Source organism: Typopeltis vanoorti, chromosome 14, assembly GCF_054136105.1.
Source record: "Typopeltis vanoorti isolate ZY-2024b chromosome 14, IOZ_Tvanoo_1.0, whole genome shotgun sequence".
Classification (NCBI taxonomy): domain Eukaryota; kingdom Metazoa; phylum Arthropoda; class Arachnida; order Uropygi; family Thelyphonidae; genus Typopeltis; species Typopeltis vanoorti.
In genome coordinates, this window is record NC_143562.1 from 39,844,960 (window position 1) to 39,867,668 (window position 22,709).

The 22,709-nt window shown below is 35.3% G+C and overlaps 1 protein-coding gene across 1 annotated transcript in view; it reads left to right on the plus strand.

The window, feature by feature from the left end:
- The window catches only part of Non1 (nucleolar GTP-binding protein 1), a 177,060-nt gene that overhangs the window by 74,067 nt on the left and 80,284 nt on the right, over positions 1–22,709 (plus strand). The window contains exons 4-7 of the mRNA XM_090403341.1: positions 787–870; positions 9,527–9,680; positions 13,133–13,225; positions 19,114–19,263. Of these exons, the coding sequence (XP_090259467.1) occupies positions 787–870; positions 9,527–9,680; positions 13,133–13,225; positions 19,114–19,263 (481 nt within the window). The remainder of the gene's footprint in view (positions 1–786; positions 871–9,526; positions 9,681–13,132; positions 13,226–19,113; positions 19,264–22,709) is intronic.

Below are 22,709 nucleotides of genomic sequence, written 5' to 3' on the forward strand. Positions count from 1 at the left end.
CAACTCGTAGCAAAGGTGGTGAAGTTCTGATCGCTATCCTTAGGTATTTCCCATAATGTAAAAACACATTTCCCAGGAAATGTATGCTGTTATTACATTATGGTGGAAGGTCACTACCCAGACCGGTTTCAGCCTTTTTTGAGGCTTCATCAATCATATCACCGAAATGAAGCTTATTAGCGCTTTATATTTAAGTAACTTAATGGTTGCACCTGTTTGGGAACTCGTATAGCAGAGTATTGGTCTAGCTACTCACTGATTGTGGTTCAATAACATCCTAGAATGGACTGGTTTAAGAATGACGGAGGCGACAGACCGTGAAAAATGGAGAAGAGCTGCTCATCTGCTGCAACTCTCTTGCTAGAGGATGCTACCGGATGATGATGAGAAATAAAAGTTAAGTTTTAAGATGATCTTAAAACATTCGGTGACCTCTAATTCTAAAATAAACATTTAACATGGTGTTCTAATTTTCTTCTCCCTAAAACTGCTCCATACCAGTTAAAAACAAGTATGACATGTTCTGCTGAGGACCACTGTATAATGTGTGAACTTTAGTTTAATTAAATGTCTTATAGAAATGATGACTTTAACTAGGTTTACTTGTAACATAAACTGGTGTAAGCAAGCTATGAATATAACAGTTTGTATTCAACTATCTTAATTTTTATTGAATCAGTATTGAAATTTTAAATTCAAAAAGCAAATTTAAAACTTCAGTGTAAAACTCTTAGTTTTTTATTATTTGTATTAATATTTCAATTTGTTCATATTTTTTTCTTCCAGCATTGCAAGAGATTATGTGAGACTTTTGAAGTATGGAGATTCACTCTATAGGTGTAAACAGCTCAAGAGAGCAGCACTAGGAAGGTGATTTTTTTTTTTTTTTTTTTTTGCAACAAGTTACCATACATAATAAAGATATTATCATTCATTTTACTAAATTAATAATTATTAACTATCATTATACATGCTTATATGCAAACATAACATACATATGCATTTCACCTTACTTGCTGAATAAATTTAGGTATGATTTCACATAATACAGTAAATAGTGGTATTTGGCTGCTTATGTTATAGTTTTGTAAGAATCTCACAACATTTGTCTTAAATTTGGAAAGTGTGCACCTATGTATTCCATCTAGAATTCAAGTAACTTTCATAAGGACTTTTTAACTGATTGGTTTAGGTTTATTTAGATTTATGGTTGAAGAAACTCGAGCTATGAGGCCAATGTCGCCCAACTTTGACTTTCTTTGGATGAAAATATCCCTACCCAACTCAGTCAAATTCATATGCTGTCTCTATTGCTCCCCTAATGCAACCAGCCAACCAATCTGAGCTCTTCTATTTCCTCTCCTTAAAAATTGACTTTCTCCAGTCCCACTTTCCCAACAGCAAAATCATTCTCCTAGGAGATTTTAATGTCCACAACACCAACTGGCTTTCCTCCTCCAGCTGTACAGATCTTGCAGGCAGAGATGCTGAAACATTTGCCATCACTAATTTATTTATTTATTCATATGGAGTTTCCTCCCTTTTCTCCCCCATCCCTATTGGGGTGATCCCCCTCATGGGAGGTTAAGTATTTATGGCTGTAGATCCGTGTGTTCAGGGGGCCGGTTTGCCTGCTTGCAGGATGAAAAACCTCAGATAAACTGGGGGAAAAAACTCTGCTGTCCATGCCCAAGGCTGGCTAACTTGGCTATGGCTGAGGAAGATCCTTAAGCTCCTCACGTCTGTGACGGGAATCGAACCCAGGACACTCCTTCCCCAGGCATATGGTTGCGAAGCACATAGCCACTAGGCTAAACTGCACAGACGCCATCACTAATGACCTTACACAACTAGTTCAGATGCCAACCAGAATACTCGCTAACCCAAACCACTCTTCAAATACCCTAGCCCTCTTCCTGACCAATGACCCTTCCAAATACACAATGAATGTAGAGAGAGCCTGCTACGCAATTCTGACAGCACAATTTAGTGCTCATCTCCTCCACCATGCAACAATGCTTGCACAGCCACTCCCATACAAGAGTAGTTTGGCATTATAACAGTGCCAAGTGGGACAGTCTCCACAACTTCTATGCCTCATTCCCATGGTTAAACTATTGCTTCCAACCCAAACACATGCACCGAACTCATAACCAAAGTAATCCTCACTGGCATGGAATCATACATTCCCCACAGTACTCTGACCTGCTGTTCCCTAACTAAAACCCTAGTTTTCCAAAAGGCTCGCCAAGGCTGTACAAATGAAAAACCAAACATGCCATTACTGGCTCAAATCAAGAACCCCATCCTGCTTTAGAGCTTATACCCAAGCCCGAAATAAATGCAAAAAACAATCAATGCTTCCAAAACAGAGTTCAAAAGAGCAAAAAGCAGGAAATTAGCAGCCTGTCAAAATGACAGCCGAGCCTTTTGGCCAAAGCAATCGGTCATAACTTCTTCCCAACACTATTCCCACCTCTATCATACCCAGATGGTTCCATTGCATCATCACCTACAGAAAAGGCCAATCTCCTGGCCTCACACTTTACTTCCAATGCACGCATAATTGACAATGGCAAATGTCCCCCAACCATTCCAGATGCCCAACATACAATGCCCAATATCCTTTTGCCAGAAAGAGATCAGTAAAATACTGTCCAAATTAGACACAAAAAAGTCTCCCAGCCCTGATAGCATTCCTCCAATTGTCCTGAAGATTTGTGCATCAGAACTGTCTCCTCTCCTATGTTGCTTATTCATACTCTCTTACTCCACTGGTATCTATCCCACAGCCTAGAAATGGGCCTATATTCAACCCATCCCCAAGAAGGGTGACAAGTCACTGCCATCCAACTACTGCCCCATCTCACTCACCTCAGTCCTGTCTAACGTAATGGAAAAAATCATCAATTCCCATCTACACTACCTTGAAGCTACCTGTCTAATAAATGACTGTCAGTATGGATTCTGTCACTGCCGATCAACAGGAGATCTGCTCACATGTCACCCATCTCTGGACAAATGCCATGGAGATGTTTGGTGAATCTGAAGCAGTTGGACTTGATATCTCCAAGGCATTTGACCGGGTCTGTCACAAGTTTGCTTACTAAGCAAACTGTCATCGTTTGGTCTATCTCAAGACCTCTGTAGTTGGATTGCCAACTTTCTGTTTGGACGCACACTATATGTGGTGGTGGATGGCTCCTTATCCTCTCACCATTCAACTAATGCCCAGGGTTCCCTCAAGGTTCTGTCCTCTCACAAACCCTCTTCCTACTATATATCAATGACCCACTTCAGCTTACCTCCAACCCAATACACAGTTTTGCAGACGACAGCACGTTTGCGCTCCTCCCTTTCTTTCGATAAACCTTACTCCACACAACTCACCTCAACTTACAGAACAGCAACCACTACTGCTCTCAATTCAGAACTCCAAGCCATTCTCCAATGGGGATCAGATAACCTAGTCAATTTCAATGCAATTAAAACTCAGTACTGTCTCATTTCTTATAAAAAAAGAACCATTTTCTCCTAGTATTATTTTTGACAATACTTGAATTTCCAGACAATCTACGATTTCTCTTCTTGGAATTACCCTGACATCAAGTCTCTCCTGGCATAAACACATAGCAACCAATGCATCCTCAGCTTCTAAAAAACTAGGATTTCTCTTTTGCTCAAGATGTTACTTCACCCCTGAACAGCTGTTAACCTTATACAAATCACAAATCCGCCCAACCATTGAATACTGCTCCCACATATGGGGTGGGGTCCCAAAAGCTCCCCTCAAAATGCTTGACTCAATACAGAGGAGGCAATCAGAATTATTAATGACCCATCTCTTACCAACTCACTCCCTCTCACTTTCACACAGACGATCGGTCTCTGCACTGTGTTTTCTACAAATATTTCCATGGAAAATGTTCATCCGAAATAGCATCAATAATTCCCCCACTTAGTACTAAACTTGTTGGAACACGTGCAGCTGCTGCTCAACATCCCTACACAGTGCACCTTGATGAAACCCACAGAACAAGTTTCTCCTCCTCCTCCTTCATCCCTGTAACTGCTATACTATGGAACAGTTCTTCCCCTTGATGTGTTCCCTAAGGAATACAATATACAGTCATTCAAATCTAATGTGAACAAGTACCCTCTTTCCCAACCCATATATGGTACTAATGTACTATAGGTTGATCTACCAACCTCTCGTGTATGGGCTCAACATAAAAAAAAAAAGTGTATTATGTATGTTAATTGTGTGTTTAAATTACAATCACAAACATCCATGCCCACAGTGGGATTTAAACCCATGATCTGTTGGTTGGCGAGTGGGTATGCTAACCACTCAGCCAATCAGGCTGGCTTTTCAACTGAAGGTGAGTAGCTAGTCTCATCGTGATAGGTGGCAGAGTTTTTCTCTCCATAACTTGGATATTTCATCCTGCAAAACATGCAAACCTGGCTGGAGAACATATGCAGTTAATAAACATAATATACTGGCCTTGTAGCATTAGTTACTTCAGCTGTAATTCCAACCTATCCAGCAATTTAGTAGTGACTTGGAATTCAGCTCATACTTCAGACAGTTATTTCTGTGACTAATGATGAACTGGAAGCTGTTAGATCATCTACTATACTCATTTGTGATTGTTTTCATAGGTCATTTGAAAGTTTTAGTGCATTCTTCTAAGAAAACTCACTTTCATTTTTCCTGTGTTGGTGAACAGTATAAACAATAAAAATTATTCCATAGAAAAGTAATGAAGCTGCAATTGACAGTAGAAACAATATAATAACATCTGAATATACACATTAGAATTAGTATTACAATGCAGACTAATTAATACGATTTTATGAATATAAATTTAATTACTATTTCCAGTATTTCAGCAAGTTAAAATTGATAAATTAACTGTTTTAATATTAAAAAATAAATAAAAATTATCTCTCCATATCAAAATTTGTGATGTTTGTCATCTTCTGGTATGTACCCTCATGGGTATTAGATATTGATGACAGTCTAATACAGTTAAGATCTGTGATTTTGATTTCATGATTGTTTCCTGATCAACAAATTTCTTCTTTCAAATTGCTCTATTATTTGTAGGCGGCTGATTTAATCAGTTCTTGCATTTCAGTCTTCAAGCAATATTAAATTTCTGCTGTTTTGTTTCAGAAACTTTTGCAAATCTCATCTCCCATTTTGTTTAAGTGGTCAGACGATCTCAAATTCACTCTGCTTACATATTCTTGAATATTAATAATGTCAAGTTCTTTTCTCATATCTTATATATATATATATATATATATATATATATATGATTCTACCATGGATACAATTCATTCATGCTCCTAATTTTCCTCAGAACTCATATTACAAATTTTTGATCACCCATTTTATTTCTAACTCTGATCAGTATATTAAAATTTGATTGAATCTTGTTTTAAGTACTGCTAGCTTTGGCTGATTTCTCTCTAATTCCACATAAATTTATTCGGCAGGCTTTTCACCATACCAATCTTATTATTCTGTTATCTGTTTCCATACTTAATTTTCATCTTCACTTAAAATGTTGTCTATTAACTTGTTCTATTGATTCACTAACGATGACTATTTTTTCGAAATATACTTTCGAAAGTACATAATATATACTTTCGAAAGACGCTTGTAGATAAGGTACCAGAAGAAGTTTGAGTAAGCAGGATGTCCAAAAATGATAAAGTACCAGAATTTTCCTTTTCTGAGAATGCGATGTGGAAAAAAAAGAATTAAAGAACATCAATATTATATTGATTACAACAAGCCTCAGAAGTCTGGTCTAGCACAACACAGTATTACCACTACCCATAATATCCAGTGGGATAAAGCTGTTCTCCTTCATAGATGCCGGTCCAAATATGAACGCCTCTTGAAAGAAAGTTGTGAAGCTTTTTTACACCGACCGAATTTAAATCGAATTCGGTCGGTGTAAAAAAATTAAATCGGGCATCCTGCTTGCTCGAACTTCTTCTGGTACCTTATCTACAAGCGTCTTTTGAAAGCCCACATTCACTGGCAGATACATTCATAAAAAGTCTGCTCACCATACATCTCAAAAATTTGGCATTCTTAAATCTCTAATTAATAGGGCACATAAAGTTTGCTCTTCTCCAGAAATCTTACAAGAACTTTCCTTCATTAAAAAGTTAATGGTATCTAATAATTACCACCCTAATCAAATCCAACAGATAATTGAATCTTATGTTCCAATACCTAAGATTTCTTCAACAGTTCGCAGAGTTCCAATCCCCTACATTCCAGGAATCTCAGAACCTATAGGTAGAATTTTAAAAAAGTACCAATTGATTCCCACTTATATTCCTATCAACAAAATTTCTTCCTTATTGTCTTCTACAAAAGATAAACTGTCATCTCTGTCTTTGGCTGGTGTTTACCAAATTCCTTGTGAATGCGATGTTTCTTATTTTGGACAAACTGGCCGTTCTGTGGAAAAAAGAATTAATGAACATCAATATTATATTGATTACAACAAACCTCAGAAGTCTGGTCTAGCACAACACGGTATTACCACTACCCATAATATCCAGTGAGATAAAACTATTCTCCTTCATAGATGAACGCCTCTTTAAAGAAAGTTGTGAAGCTTTTTACACCAACCGAATTTAAATCAAAATGATTGCCTCTCTCTCTCTCTCGAAGATCTGGGAGACTTTTATTTTATGGAATCATTAAAAAACTAATTATCTTAAATATTATTTATTAATTTCTTTCATTTCCTAGCTCGCGATAACATTGTATTTTAATAGGTGATCCACTGAATGTTTGTTATTACTTGTATTCTATTCCTATCTGTTTGTAACACTGAAGATGTACTATTAGTTTTAGTACGAAATATCTACCTTATTTATTAATTAAAGTTATTACTGTGGACTTACGTGTTGTTTTTAATAATTCTTTTTTTGGTTACAATCATCAATCCAAAGTAATAGAAGACATTCCATCTCGATCATTACATGGCTTCTATTTCAGGTGATCTGAATGCTTAAAGAAGCAGTAGCAACTTTTCCTCGTTCTTTTTTATTCTTTGCTCTTATTTAATATAGTTCGAACTGTAGACTATCTGTATCCCAGGTCTAGAACAATCATTGCATTACTAGCACCACTTTTATGTCTCTTAATGACTTCCTGCTTTTCTTGTAATGTATTCTTCTTTTTTTTATTACTACTGCTTTTTTTATCAGTCTTTTTTCCATATCAGGGGTTAAATATAATAAAGCCCTATAGGTATCCAAATTAAAGCAAAATGAAGGAAAAGTGATTGAGCAATAGAACAGAGTTTACATGTGTGTTTCTGAGTGTCGGTGGACACTGACTGCTACATTGACAAGTGCCGCTGCTCGCTGCAGATTGGCGGCAAAAAAATTTTGCATTACATAAAAAAATCGTGTTAACCGATTCATCACTCGCTTAAAGTGGGAAATAGTATCATTTTGCTCAATCGCACTAACTGATTATCGTGCATATCGAATTCGTGTTAAGCTAGGTTTTCCTGCATATGTTTTTTTTTTTTTTTTTTTTTTTTTTTTTTTTTTTTTTTTAAATACAGTTTTTGTTTAATGTAATCCCAGTTTGTGTAGTAACAAGTGGACCAGCTTTTTCCTAAGAGATACTTACTAAAAGGTCTTATGGAGAACTTGCGGATTTGGCAAAATTGAAAACCTTAGTTGCCATATTCTTTATGAAATATTGTTATACGAGGGTGGTCAGAAAAGTTCTCGACCATAGATGGCAACACTATTGGCAAGTTTTTTTTGTTTTTTTTTCTAAGGTGCATCTGTCATAAGCTTCCATGTGAAATTGCAAGTCATACTATCAAGTAGTTTGTTTTATACAGCTCTTTGAAGCAAAAATGTTGTCTATATCCCTTGAAATGGATAAAATTGAGTATCATGAGGTTATAAAATTCTTTGTAAAAGAGGTTTACCGCCAAAAGAAATTCATTCGAAGTTCATATAAGTTTATGGGCATTCTTCTCCTTCATTTTCGGCATTTAAGAAATGGGCTGCCGAGTTTAAACATGGCTGTACCAGCCTTGAAGATGATCCACATGAAGGCTGTCCAAAAAGTGTAACAATGCCAGAAATCATTGATCGAGTGCACGATATGGTATTGGATGACCAGCGAGTCAAAGCGCACAAAATTGCTGAGACTATAGGCATTTCAAAAGAACGTATAGGATATATTTTGCACGAAAATTGCAAATGAAAAAGCTTTGCGCAAGATTGGTGCTGTGCTTGCTCACAGCAGATCAAAAACACATTCGCATGAAAATCTCTGAACAGTGCTTGGAGCATTTTAACAAGAATAAAACTGATTTTGTGTGTCAATTTATTACTATGGATGAGACTTGGATTCACCATTACACACCAGAATTCAAACAGCGGACAGAAGCCGGTTGTTCAGCGCCAAAGAGGACAGTCAGTTCCATCAGCAGGAAAGGTCATGGCATCGGTGTTTTGGGATGCTAAAGGCATTTTGTTTATTAATTATCCTGAAAAGGATAAAACAATAACCGGGAAATATTATTCCAATCTTTTAACCAGACTAAACAAAAAAATTTGTGAGAAAAGACCCAGTTTGCAGAAGAAAAAAAAATCATCTTCCATCAGGACAATGCACCTGCCCACAGAGGTGTTTTGGCAATGGGAAAATTAAGGGATATGCACTATGAATTGTTGGAACATCCACCCTATTCCCCAGATTTGGCTCCTTCTGACTTCTATCTCTTCCCAAAACTAAAACTGTTCCTCGCTGGTCAGTGTTTTTCTTCGAATCAAGAGGTGATTGCAGCTGTAGAGAAGTATTTTGCAGTTCTTACTGAGAACTACTATAGGGACGGGATAATGGTGCTGGAACATTGCTGGAATAACTGTATTAGTCTTAAGTGAGATTATGTTTAAAAATAAAAATTATTTTTAAATCATAAATTCTTTTTTTCATTGTTAGGCCAATAACTTTTCAGACCACTCTCGTATGTTACAAGGGATACCTGACAAATAAAAACAATTGCAAATTTTAATACAAATTTTCAGAGTTGTAAAAAAAAAAATAACTGATGAATACTGTGTATACAGCATCAATACTAGTGTAATTTAAACAGTGATATTTTGCAATGGATAGTTTCATAGTTAATAAAAAAACAGATGGAATAATCCAAAAAAATGAGTATTGTTATCTTGCCATGAAATACTACAATTTGATCATTCTCTTGAAATTCATCTTTCGAGAGAGAGAGAGAGAGATTCTCAGTATTAATTTCTGTAGATTTCACTTTGTGATAAATTTTACTTCTAATATTTGACTTAGTCATTATTTATCTCCCATTAAAAAATTTCAACGACTACAGTGATCATTTATATAAGTTAATTTAATGTATAATGTAAATTTGTAAAAATAAATAAATAAAACATAATATAGATATAATAAGCTTTCTTTTTTTTTCTCTCTCTCTCCCTTTAGAATGGCTAAAATTCTGAGTAATTTGAAACAGCCCCTTGACTATTTAGAACAGGTGCGACAGCACGTTTCTCGTCTTCCATCTATTGATCCCAGTACAAGAACTTTACTGATTTGTGGGTTTCCTAATGTGGGAAAGTCAAGTTTCATCAACAAGGTATGCATTTATCTTTTTAACTCCACTGTTAGTTATTAATAATGAAATACTTTCACTGATTTCTTCACTTACTCTCCAAGATGTAATTGGCCAACATCAGTCCTCTCTTCTGTTGGCATTTTAGGTTGTATGTGTTTTTGTGTAAAGTAGTACAGTTTCTCTTGTTGATATTATTAATAATTGAAATATTACCAAACCTTATATATATATATATATATATATATCTGAACTTTATAATTATTTAGTCAGTCAGTGGAAGATGAATGTCATTGCCCAGTATTAGTGTTAGATCACTGCCCTCCATATTGGAGGCCTGAAGTGACTTGAAAAAGTTCCATGTTTAGTCTCTAGAGCAGGGTTTCTGGACTATGTAAAAAAAATGAAAAAAATATATATAAAATTGATAAAAATAGAAAACAAAATATCCCTAGCTTGCCCACGGTGGTAAAACATGTACTCCTCTAGGTTCACAGATAACCTTTTGTGGGTGGGAGCAACATGAAAAGAAATTTAACTGCATAATAAACATAAAGTATATGTTTATTATAATTTAACTGCATAATAAACATAAAGTAAACATGAAAATAAAGTATATGTTTATTTTCATTTGATTGTTTTGTTACATCACTTTCTACTGACTATAATAATAATAAATTTTAAATGTATTTTGAAATTATTTAAAAAGTGACAAAAAAGGGGGGATGGTTAGAGTGGTCTTGTTTAGTTGTTTTGCATTCTGATTTTGTTTATTAAAAAGAAAAAAAAAGGTAACAAGATAAGCCCTGGTATAGAACATTAATAACAAAGGACATTGACTTTTGTTCTATATTACATTGTGCTTAAATATCTTAATTAGATGAACAGTAGTCATTCTCATACGGAACCCATGTGCAAAACAACTACAATTTACATGTCATGTTTATTGCCTGGTGAAATATCACTACCGTGCATATTGGGAAGTCTGAAGTAGCTGATGTGATATTTGGTATCCAACAAGATACCAAACATTGCATCCAACTTTTAACCTTTAATGTGCAGTTTGAGTGATGCCCTTCAAGGACATTTTAGATGAACTGTGGAGATCCAGAACCTTCCACATGCAGCAGGAATGCTATTCCATAAACTGACTACCAGATAGTATGGGACTAACTGGTGATATCATATTTAGTTGGCTTTCCTCTTGATCAGCTGGCACAATCCTGCTACCAGCTACACTGCCTGATGGGAGGCTGTGTAGCAGTATGCAGCCTTGACAGTGCCCACATTATTGCGTGAAGATTGGATGCTCTCTATATGAGTTACATGTCTATTTCCTCTCAGTGGATATTCCCTAACTCTTTCTCTTCCCCTCTTAAACATTGTCATGACACTAAAACCAAAACCTTATTAAAAAAAAAAAAAAAGTCTTCCATATTCACTTCGCCAAAATCGTTGCATAAACACCAGCTTAAGTAGTGTACACCATCCAAACCCAATTTGTTTTTGTCTAAACCCCAAATCACTACAATTGCAGTTCATCTTAACTGCCTAAACTATGCTCTGATTCCTTCTGTCACAAGGGTGGTACTTGTGCTTTTGTGCATGATATTCCTAGATGATGCCTAATCTTGAATCTCTTCTTTTTTGATCTTCTGCTGCTTTTCATTGCCTTGTTATATATCATTCATCTACTCTCTCTCTCTCTTTTTACTGCTCACTCAATCCCGAGTCATTCTGACATCCTTGAATTCTTATCCTTGAAGCTTAGTTTCCTGCAGTCCAACTATCCTAACAGATGAAGTCATCTTTCTTGTTAACTTTAATGTCTATAACTCCACCAACCCCTCCCCCCCTTTCCAATTCCAATGACTAGCTGGAAGAGATGCTGAGTTATAACATCCCAGATAGCCGTGCTGCAGTAATTCAATATTGGCATTCACGTGAGCCTGCACGCACACTTGCAATAAACAATGGCACGCCTGTTAGAACAACTTGAAAAAATACGTTTTTTATGTATCAATTATGTGTGGCAATTTTTACCTGTAATTTCCAGTGTTTTGATACTTCAATGTTTATTACTATTCTTGTCCTTTAAGAGTACCTGAGGAAGGTTGTTATAAGCCGAAACTAGCGTATTATTCTTATTAAAATCTTTGTAAGTTATCTCGGTTTTTAGTCATTAAATCTATGTTTTTAAAATATATATATATATATATACATACCAACCAACAGACAATCCTTTCATTCTCCCAACACTCTTGATCTTTTCTTAATCAGTTCTTTCAGGTATATATTTTAATGTGATCTCTCCTGTTTGTAATTCAGATCATAGTCTTGCAAGTTTCATCTCCAGTGGAATATCTTCCCTTCAGACATTCATAACCTTGTATCCTTTGGCATTACAATGCTGCCAAGTGGGAAGATTTCTCTAAGATTACTTAGTTAGAAACATCTTCACTTGTTGACAGGCGGACTATGGGTTAAAATCCTACTGTTATGGATGTTTGTGACTACCTTTAGGTTGCAGATGTGTTTCGTCGTTTGGCACGAGACCACCACTCTGTTTATTGCAGGCATAAGGTGACTTGTAGAAAAGTCTCGTATTGTTTCTAGAATAGGGGTTTCCTGTATATTTAACCTTTATCCATCTTCTGGGTTATATGTATGATAGGTGTATTTACAAGTATTTATGGATGAGATGCACATCTTAAAAAATTATAAGTATTATGAATAATTTATTCTCTCCCATCAATGCTTATGTTCAATGTGATCTGTTAGGGTAGTCTCCCTGGTCTCTAATAAGAAACTCAAATGGTGAGTGAGCAATAACTTAAAAAACATTAATGAAAGGCAGAATATAGAATGCCTCTTGCCTTTTTAAGTAGCAGAATACCGAGTCAGTTAGTGAAAAATACAGTGCCCATATGCACCAGATATGTTTGCTCTCATATATCCTTAAGCTTTAATAGTGCAAATTTTTGTTTACCATTACTCTAAAAAATATTGAAATTTTATTATATTTTTGTAAAATATGTGTTATGCGTATACTTTTGACACATTTTTCTGTTTGCTAAATAATAGTCCACAGAACTCTAGGATGCAGCTTCCTTTTTTATGCTTTCTCATGATTTTCTTCACTTTGTTGAATCAGATTTTTTTGAGATACTGATATATGCTGATCACCTGATATGAACAACATAAAGAATACAGTGAAATTGTCCACCAATTTGGTAATGGAAGATAGTTAGTTTATTTGAAAAATTGTGCCTCTGTATAATAACTTCAAAGGGTCACATTTTCAAAGAAAAATTTGTATAACTTTCATTTCATATATTGCTATTTTATTCATATTTTTATATTTCATAAGTTGATTACCTCTATTGAATATACATTCAATTGAGATATTCAGCTGCTTATTTATTAATTCTTAATGTTTATCGGTACTTTATTACAGATTTAATTTCATTTTGTAGATTACTCGGGCAGATGTTGATGTACAGCCGTATGCTTTCACGACAAAATCTCTCTTTGTTGGTCACACAGATTATAAATACTTGCGGTGGCAGGTGAGTAGCAACTTTCATAATTGTGAATTATCATTAGAAGGAAAAATAAGAAATAAATTATTAAAATTTAAATAAGTTTGTCATGTTGTACCATCATTTTATATTTTGTTTTTGCTTTTTTTTGTTTTAATCATTTTGTTTTAAAGAGAATAAAAGTTGAGCAGCTCTCAGATGTGAGCTGTAGACTAAAATACACAAAGATTATTGAAGAAAAAATGAAAGATTTTGAGAACATTGAAAGAGTTCAAGAAAACACTGATTGATTCAGCCAGACAGGCATGTGGTGAGGTTGTCTGCAAGGATAGAAAAATTAGAACTCCAAGGTATAGGAAGTTAAAGAGGCAGTGAAGGAAAAGAAGAAAGCGTATCAAAAGTTCCTGGCAAATAAGTCAGCTTGTGCTCTGAGAGAACACAGACAAATGTAAGAAAGCTAAACACTGTGTAAAACTAGCTAAACAAAAGTCATGGGAGGACTTTTGCAAGAACATAGAAAATATAGAAATTTGCAAGAAATTTGCATTATTTTGCAAGAACATAGAAAATTGGCATAGACCTTAGACTTCAAAAAACCCCAAAGAAAAAAGTCTGACGTCTTTTGTTTTTGCTTTTTTTTATTTTAATCATTTTGTTTTAAAGAGAATAAAAGTTGAGCAGCTCTCAGATGTGAGCTGTAGACTAAAATACACAAAGATTATTGAAGAAAAAATGAAAGATTTTGAGAACATTGAAAGAGTTCAAGAAAACACTGATTGATTCAGCCAGACAGGCATGTGGTGAGGTTGTCTGCAAGGATAGAAAAATTAGAACTCCAAGGTATAAGAAGTTAAAGAGGCAGTGAAGGAAAAGAAGAAAGCGTATCAAAAGTTCCTGGCAAATAAGTCAGCTTGTGCTCTGAGAGAACACAGACAAATGTAAGAAAGCTAAACACTGTGTAAAACTAGCTAAACAAAAGTCATGGGAGGACTTTTGCAAGAACATAGAAAATATAGAAATTTGCAAGAAATTTGCATTATTTTGCAAGAACATAGAAAATTGGCATAGACCTTAGACTTCAAAAAACCCCAAAGAAAAAAGTCTGACGTCGTTAAGTCATATGATCTGGGCAGCCAATTCTGATCACCAAAACGGGAAATTACATGACTAGGAAATGACTCATGCAGTAATTGAATTGTTTCTCGGGCTATATGGCATGTGACACCGTCTTGTTGAAACTACATGTCGTCCACATCCATATCTTGCAGTTTAGGCACAAAAAACTGTATTATCATGTCGTGATAGCGAGCACCATTAACTGTTATTGCCTTACCAGCTGCATTTTCGAAGAAGAATGGACTGATGATGCCTCCAGCCCAAAATCCGCACCAAACAGTAACATGTTGTGGATGCATTTGTTTCTCAACAATCACTCGTGGATTTTCTGAATCCCAAATGCGACAATTTTGTCGATTAACGAAGCCATCAAGATGAAAATGAGCCTCATCGCTGAAGATGATTTTGCTCGAAAAATAAGCATCCACTTGTTGTTGTTCCATAATCCATTCAACGAACTCTCTTCGCTGTGTGTGGTCATTTTTAATAACCCTGAACTGTCAGCTGTCACGCTGTTTTTTTTTTTTTTTCTCGTTGGCAACACTTTACCGCAGAAATGGCGCTAAATTTAAATCTTGCGTGAATTTTGGGACACCCTGTAGTACTATCATATCCGGTACACCCCTTGAGGGTACATGGCAGGAATTTGATGATGATTAAATAAGTTTAAATATTAATGTAATTTAACTGGAATATATTTATGTGAAGAAACATGCAGAATAGGAGATAGTCTTTTATTAGTTGTATGTGCAAATTTTGCATATTTATTATCTTTGCTCATTCCTCAAAATTATCACACAATACTTGAAAATGATCATTCTCTTCATTTTAAAAAGTTTGCAGCTTATTATTTCATCTAAATTATGTGGCATTTTTTGATGAACCTGTGAGTTTTTACTAGAAGTTTGAAGGACCATTGGGCCACTTTACATTGCATTTATCTTAAATAGTTTTGCATGATTATTAAATTCCAGTGTGTATATTTAAGCTAGATTAATTTTATTGCATTAGGATACAATTTTTTTTTTTTCCACATTTGCCACAATAATTTCTGACATAAAATGTATTCATCACTTGTAATCCAATTATTTCTTTTTTGAAAGAGAGGTGTTATTTTTATATGTGTGAATATCAGAGATAATAATTTTTGCAATAAAAATTAAATTATATTTGTATACATCCCATCCCTTTGTATGTCATCTCCTATCTAGGAGGTTGGCTATCATGATGTGACTCATGGTTGACTATGGGCATAACGGCATGTGGTGAAGACCCTATCTCTTCCATATATTGTCATAAGTACTCATGGATGTAAATCCATATGTGTTCACAGGGCCAGTTTGCCTGTTCTGAGGGATGAAAAACCCAAATTTCCAGGTGAAAAAACCCTCTACCTCCATATGAGACTGGCTAACTCACCTTTAGTCGAAAGAGACCAGACAAAGGTTTTTGACATGGGTGGGAATCAAACCCAGTGCTTGATACACTGACCATTCACAACATAGCCTTGAACCCAACCTCCTGTTATGTCCCTATCTTACGATCTTTGTTTGTTTGTCTTACAAACTGCCTTCGTCTATATTCTTCTAACTTCTAATTTTAAAACACCACCAAAATTTCCACTAATACCTGAGCTATTGTTCTCCCTGTAGTATCCCTAGTATTTGTATTTTAACTGCGCCCTTTGGGATATTTAGTTTAAGATATCTTATACATAAACAGAGAAAGGAACTCAAATAACTGAAAGTGTAACTATTGCAGTCGTGACACTATTTCTTATTACTCAACATTAATTCCTTAAACTTCCCGTTTCTTAACATTAATTCCCCGCGTGGTTAGGCTCGAATGTTTCTAAGCAGTGCATTGGATTAGCAATATCAGACAACTTCTTTTATCATTAAACAAAAGGTTTATTATTTCTCTAGACATGGTACATATCAAAATACACAACTAAATTACTTACACACTAAAATTTGCTTAATACAAGTAGTTGGGCTATGATTCGACAAAGGTTACTATGATCATGCCGCCACAAAATTTTTATACAAAACATGAATTCACTTAACATAAAAGTTTTAGATCATCTCACATTAATAGATTATTCAGCTCCAAGTACACTAACAAATACATTAACTACTCTAGCACATATTTATGACAATTCCGATTCTCTACACATCACACTAGGCATCCAAATTCCTCAGGCTACTTGGTTACTCAACTTACACTAATCAAACTCAATATTCATTAACACACAACTATGTCATTAACTTTCCTTTTACAATATAGTAGACACTCAAGATTCTTAGGATAATTAATTATTCACAAATTATCAACTCTAGCTAGCTTACTTTTAACACTCTCTATCAAACTCTAAAGTCCTATTATAATTTCTCCCTAATCACTTAAACAGTTCCGTAATATGACAATGGTATCTATCACATACAACTTCTAGTTAACATAAGACAAAATTCACAATACCTTTCTTTAGCTGCACTTACGGGCCTTCACCTTCTACTGAACGAACTTGCTTGCATAACTTCTTGCAATTCAGGGCTATATGAACATCTGCGCCGTCAGCTGTACTATCCGAAATGAGGACATTGATATTTTCACAGCTTCCTATGACTCTCTGGTATATTTCGCTTTCTACATAGGAATACGGGAATATCTTTCCCGTTCACCTTCGATTCCTTGTTGTGGCATGAGGATATATGCCATATCTCTCCACTCAGGAACACCGTGAAATCCACTAGAAAACCAAACTAAAACCACCGCGAATATCCAAACGTTTTTTCTCTTCTCGCAAAAAGGCAAAAAGGCCTCAAGCCTCCTTGACCACCTAAACGTCTCCCCCAAGACCCAAAAGAGCCTACTCCTCGAAAATCCAAAGTCAAAAAGAAAGAGCCACGAAGGGGGGTTTACCAACCCTTTTATAGCTGCTCCCCTAACGGCGCTCTTTCTTACTTCTTTTCCCCACCTCCTACTTGTTTTCCGTCTGTCTACCAGTTGGGTGGCATTTTGGCCGCCATACGTCATTTTGATCGGCAACTTGTAACGAAGTTCCCATCCGGGCATAGGCCCTAAGCGATATTCCGTTATTTCTCTTGTTAGCCTCTATATTAACCCCCTTTCAAACCTTTTCTCAGAATTCTACTTAAAGCTTAATCCGTAGCCTCTTACATAGCGTATTTCATGACTCATTCTTTTATACTTATGCACTTAACTCTTTCATTCTTAATCGCATTACTATATTAATTCTTAGTTAGCTACTTATTTAATACAAATTCCTTGTTTAGTCATAATACATCTTAATACATTCTTTTCTTTCGTTATCTTAACTAAACAATAGACCTTTACATTTTACTCAATTTATACTGGATGCAAGAACATTACATTAACTAAATTATCCTTTTTATGCAAGGATTTTTATTTATGTTATTTATTTTTCATGTTACACCATGATAACTGAGAATACTATATTCTCAAGATATCAGGTGTAACACTCCTTATTCAACCATATTCTACCAGAAATACCAGATAAAAGTTTTCATTATATGTTAGGAGGTTGGGTTCTTTTATACCTCAAATATAGAGGTATAAAGTGACTATGCTGCATAATTCATAGGACCTGGTGTGTGAAGGCCAAATTCCAGATGATTGAAGTATAGCTCTCATAGTTCCTATCTTTAATAAAAGGGAATAAAGCTGAATGTGAAAATTACAGAGTAATTTCTCTACTAAGTGTTCCAGATAACATTTATGCAAGCATACTTGAGAACAGGCTGAGAAAAATTGTGTAAGCAAAACTTTAAGAACAAGGTAGGTTCAAGCCAAATAAAGGTTGTCAAAATCAGATTTTCACTTTATGACAAATAGTTCAGAAATCATGAGAATATAGCAAGGGTCTATACTTAACTTTTGCAGATCTGGAAAAAGCATATAACAAAGGTGCCCAGAGAAAAGCTTTTCAAAACGCTACCATTATATGTATAATTAGAACATTATATAGAACAAACGTATAGTCTATATTTAAGTTGTAAGTCAGCAGTTAGAATTGAAGGAAATCCAGGAAGATGGTTTGTAAAATCAGGTTTAAGATAGCATGCATCACTATCTCCTCTTCAAATATGGATGGTATTATGAAAGAAAGTGTCATTAAACCTAATGGGATATCAAACTTAGCTCTTTGCTTTATGTAGTTGATGTACTCCTTAAACACATCCAGTGCAAATATCTGGGATTCTTTAACTAAAGTGAATAACTGTTGTAACAAATTTGGCATGAAAATCAGCAATAAAAAAAAAAAAAAACTATGAAAATAAGCTGGAACATAGAAAACTTTAGTTGCATTCTCAATGGAGAACCTAAGAACAAGCAAAATATTTCAGCTATTTAAGTACAGTTTTTAGTGAAGATGGCAAATTAAATATGGAAACAGACAACAGAATAAGCAAAGCTGGTATGGTGGGGAGCCATTTGCATCAATTTTTTGTAAACACTGAAAAAAAAATTTAATTAAAAAAAAATTTTTTTTCATTGTTTACAAAAAATTGATTCATTTTTTTTAATATAAATGTTAGTAAATTTTTTGTGAAGAACCTCTGATCTACAGCTACCCCCCCTCTCCCAAGAGTTTTTCAGAACATACTCTATAAAAATGTAAAAAAACAGTAGATATAAAAGGTTTAGCAATGGAAAATTGAATTTTTTTTTTTTAATTGGTGGCAGAAGTAATGTTTATTAAAGGTCACTGATACTCAACACCCAAATTATTCCTTCATTGTTACTTTTACAATTAGATAATAGACACTCCTGGTATATTGGACCATCCTTTAGAAGACAGAAATACCATTGAAATGCAAGCTATTACTGCTTTAGTCCACTTGCAGGCATGTGTTCTTTATCTTATTGATCCATCTGAGCAGTGTGGTCATGCCATTGAAGATCAGGTAAGAATTACTAAAATTGCTTCTCTTCTTGTTCTGTGTTTCATAAATGTCCATTATGATTATTCTTTGATATTTATTTATCTCTCTATGAATATTATTATTTTATGTGATTGCCTTATAGAAAACATGAGCATTCAACATTATTAGTTCATTATTAAAAAAGCTTTTTGTATTACTATTAAAAAGTAATAAAAAATTACATATTTTTCAAAAAAAAAATTATAACCCTAGTCTGCATCCATCTGCTATTTTGCTACTCTTTTACAACAGGAATTTGACTCTGTAAAAATAACCATTGTCATTTAAGATTCAAAGCTAGATAACTGGGAGAAGATCCCCACATAGCTGTAGGGATGCAGAGAACTGAATTTCACTTCTGATCATCTATTGTTCATTCTTCATTTTTTTGCATGGTGTTATTAGTTATCTACCTGGATACTGAATGAATGAGGATAGTCACAAATTGAAATTTATGTGACCAAATTATAATCTGTACTGACTTAAAATCACAAACAGTTGGATGGTACATTGATCATTTGGCATGCCAACTGAGATGTCACTTGGTTAATCAATACCATTGTTTTGTTAGTGAATCATGACAAGCATCGAAAGTTTGCCACTGGAAATTTAACTCAACAGAACTGAAGATAACCATCAACATAAGCAATCAAATAGAAAAGAGATGGAGCAGTGAAAAAATTAAATGGAATACTATGTTCACATAATTGATGTGGGGTGCTTAAGGGTCAAAGCTGTATAACTGAGAGGAGACCTCCACATAGCCTTTAAAGGAATGCGGAGAACCGACCAGGGCTTCTGACCTAATGTCCAGTCCTCACCTTCTCGTGGTGCACCCTGTTGGGTATCTACCTGGATACTGACCGAACGAGGATGGGCTGGCAATTTGGGATTTAGGCAACCAAATCGTATTCCTATTGGTTAAACCAAAATACAAAATGATGGTACAACATGACAAAATTTCATGCCGGCTGGGGCGTTGCCCGGTTCAACAAGGTCCCCGTTGTTTTCGCGGGAACCAGGGCGAACAGCGAAAAGTCAGCTACTGGAACAAATTTAAAAACACACCCCAACTCAACATCACCAGAGTTAAAGATCGGTACTATCAACATAAGAAGCCTGAATGGCAAAGAAATGGGGCTAGCAGAGGAATTAGATAAGTACCAGATCGACATAATAGGGGGTGACTGAAAGAAAAAAAGACAAAAACTGGTGAGATCTTTCTGAGCAATAAATACAAAATGTTATATTCAGGCAATGACAATCAAGGAAAAGAAGGAGTAGCCATAGTATTCAACACAAAATACGAGGCTCATCTTCTTCAATGGCCGGCAGTGTCAAGTAGAGTGATTTAGGCAAATATCAGAATGGGGAACTGGACAATGAGACTTATTTCTGCCTATGGTCCCACAGAAGGTTCTACTAAGGTAGAAGTGGGGGAATTTTTTGAGGCTCTAGAGAAAGCTACTGACACAATGAAAAAGGAAAAGTTGGTCCTTGTTGGGGATCTAAATAGCATAGTAGGAAGTGATTGTCAGACATACAAAAATGTTTTGGGAAAATTTGGAGAAAAGAGCAAAGCTAATAATAATGGCAAATGCCTGTTGGATTTCTGCTAAGGACATGGACTGGTTATTACTAACACCATGTTCCAACATAAAAATGTGCACAAATTCACATGGAGAGAAGAAGCAAGGAATAAGAAAAGTCTCATTGACTATGTTATTGTTGATAGTGATGTTTTCTCCCTGCTGCAGGACACCAGAGTGTACAGAGGATTTAAAATTGGAAGTGATCACAATTTAGTCTTGAGCAGGATAACATTAAATTTCATATTGAAAAGAATGACATGTAAGAAAGTTTTAAAGTGAATAAAAGTTGAGCAGCTGTCAGATGTGAACTGTAGACTAAAATACACTAAGATTATTGAAATAAAAATGAAAGAGTTCGAGAACAGGAACCAAACTTTGGAGATTTGCTGGCAACCCTGGAAGAAAACCCTGATTGATTCAGCTAGAGAGGCATGTGGTGAAGTTGTCTGCATCATCATCATCATCATCAAATTCCTGCCATGTACCCTCAAGGGGGTGTACAGGATATGACAGTACTACATGAAAAAATTACATCATTACTAACTTCCTATCTACAATTTTCCTCCAAATCAGTCTGTTACTTGTCAAGACTCCAACATTAACAGATCTTATATTTCTATCGTCTAAGGCACTTTCTACTGTATCAATCCACCTATATCTTGGTCTTCCTCTGGGTCGTTTTCCTGCCAACCTCGCAGAGAACACTTGTTTTGCTAATCTTTCCTCTCCCATTCTATTTAAGTGACCATACCAAGTGAGATTAGCTCTGCTAATGCATTCCTGGATGCTGGCAAAGTCAAGTTCTTTCCTAATATTCATCATCATCATCAAATTCCTGCCATGTACCCTCAAGGGGTGTACAGGATATGATAGTACTACATGAAAAAAATTACATCATTATTAATTTCCTATCTACAATTTTCCTCCAAATCAGTCTGTTACTTGTCAAGACTCCAACATTATCAGATCTTATATTTCTATCGTCTAAAGCACTTTGTACCGTATCAATCCACCTATATCTTGGTCTTCCTCTGGGTCGTTTTGCTGCCAACCTGGCAGAGAACACTTGTTTTGCTAATCTTTCCTCACCCATTCTGTTTAAGTGACCATACCACCTGATATTAGCTCTGCTAACGCATTCCTGGATGCTGACAATGTCAAGTTCTTTCCTAATATCCTCGTTTTTAATATGATATTGCCATTGATGCCATCTGTTCACGCCTATAATCATTCTCAGGACTCTCATATCTGTGGTCTCTAGTCTTTGGTCAAGTGTTTTATTTCTGACCCAGCTCTCAGATCCATAAGTTAAAACTGGTTTGAACACTGTCTTGTACACAGCTAATTTAGGGTTCCGACTAATTTCTCTCTTATTCCATATGAATTTATTCAATTGACTTCCCACCATACCAGCTTTGTTGATTCTGTTGTCTATTTCTATATTTAATTTACCATCTTCAGTAAAAATCGTGCCTAAGTAGCTGAAATGTTTTACTTGTTCCACAGGTTCTCCACTCACAACACAGTTGACATTTTCAATGATTCTGCCTATTTTCATTGTCTTTGTCTTTTTATTGCTGACCTTCATACCATATCTATTACAACAGCTATTCAATTTAGTCAGGGAATCTTGCAGACTTGTAGCGGATTTATTTAGAAGTATAACATCATCTGCATAAAGCAAAGAGCTGACATTAACATCTCCAATTTTGATATCAGGTTTAATACCACTTTCCTTCATAATGTGATCCATATAGATAATGAACAACATAGGTGATAATGTACATCCTTGTCTCACACCAGATTTAACATTAAACCATCTTCCTGTACTTCCTT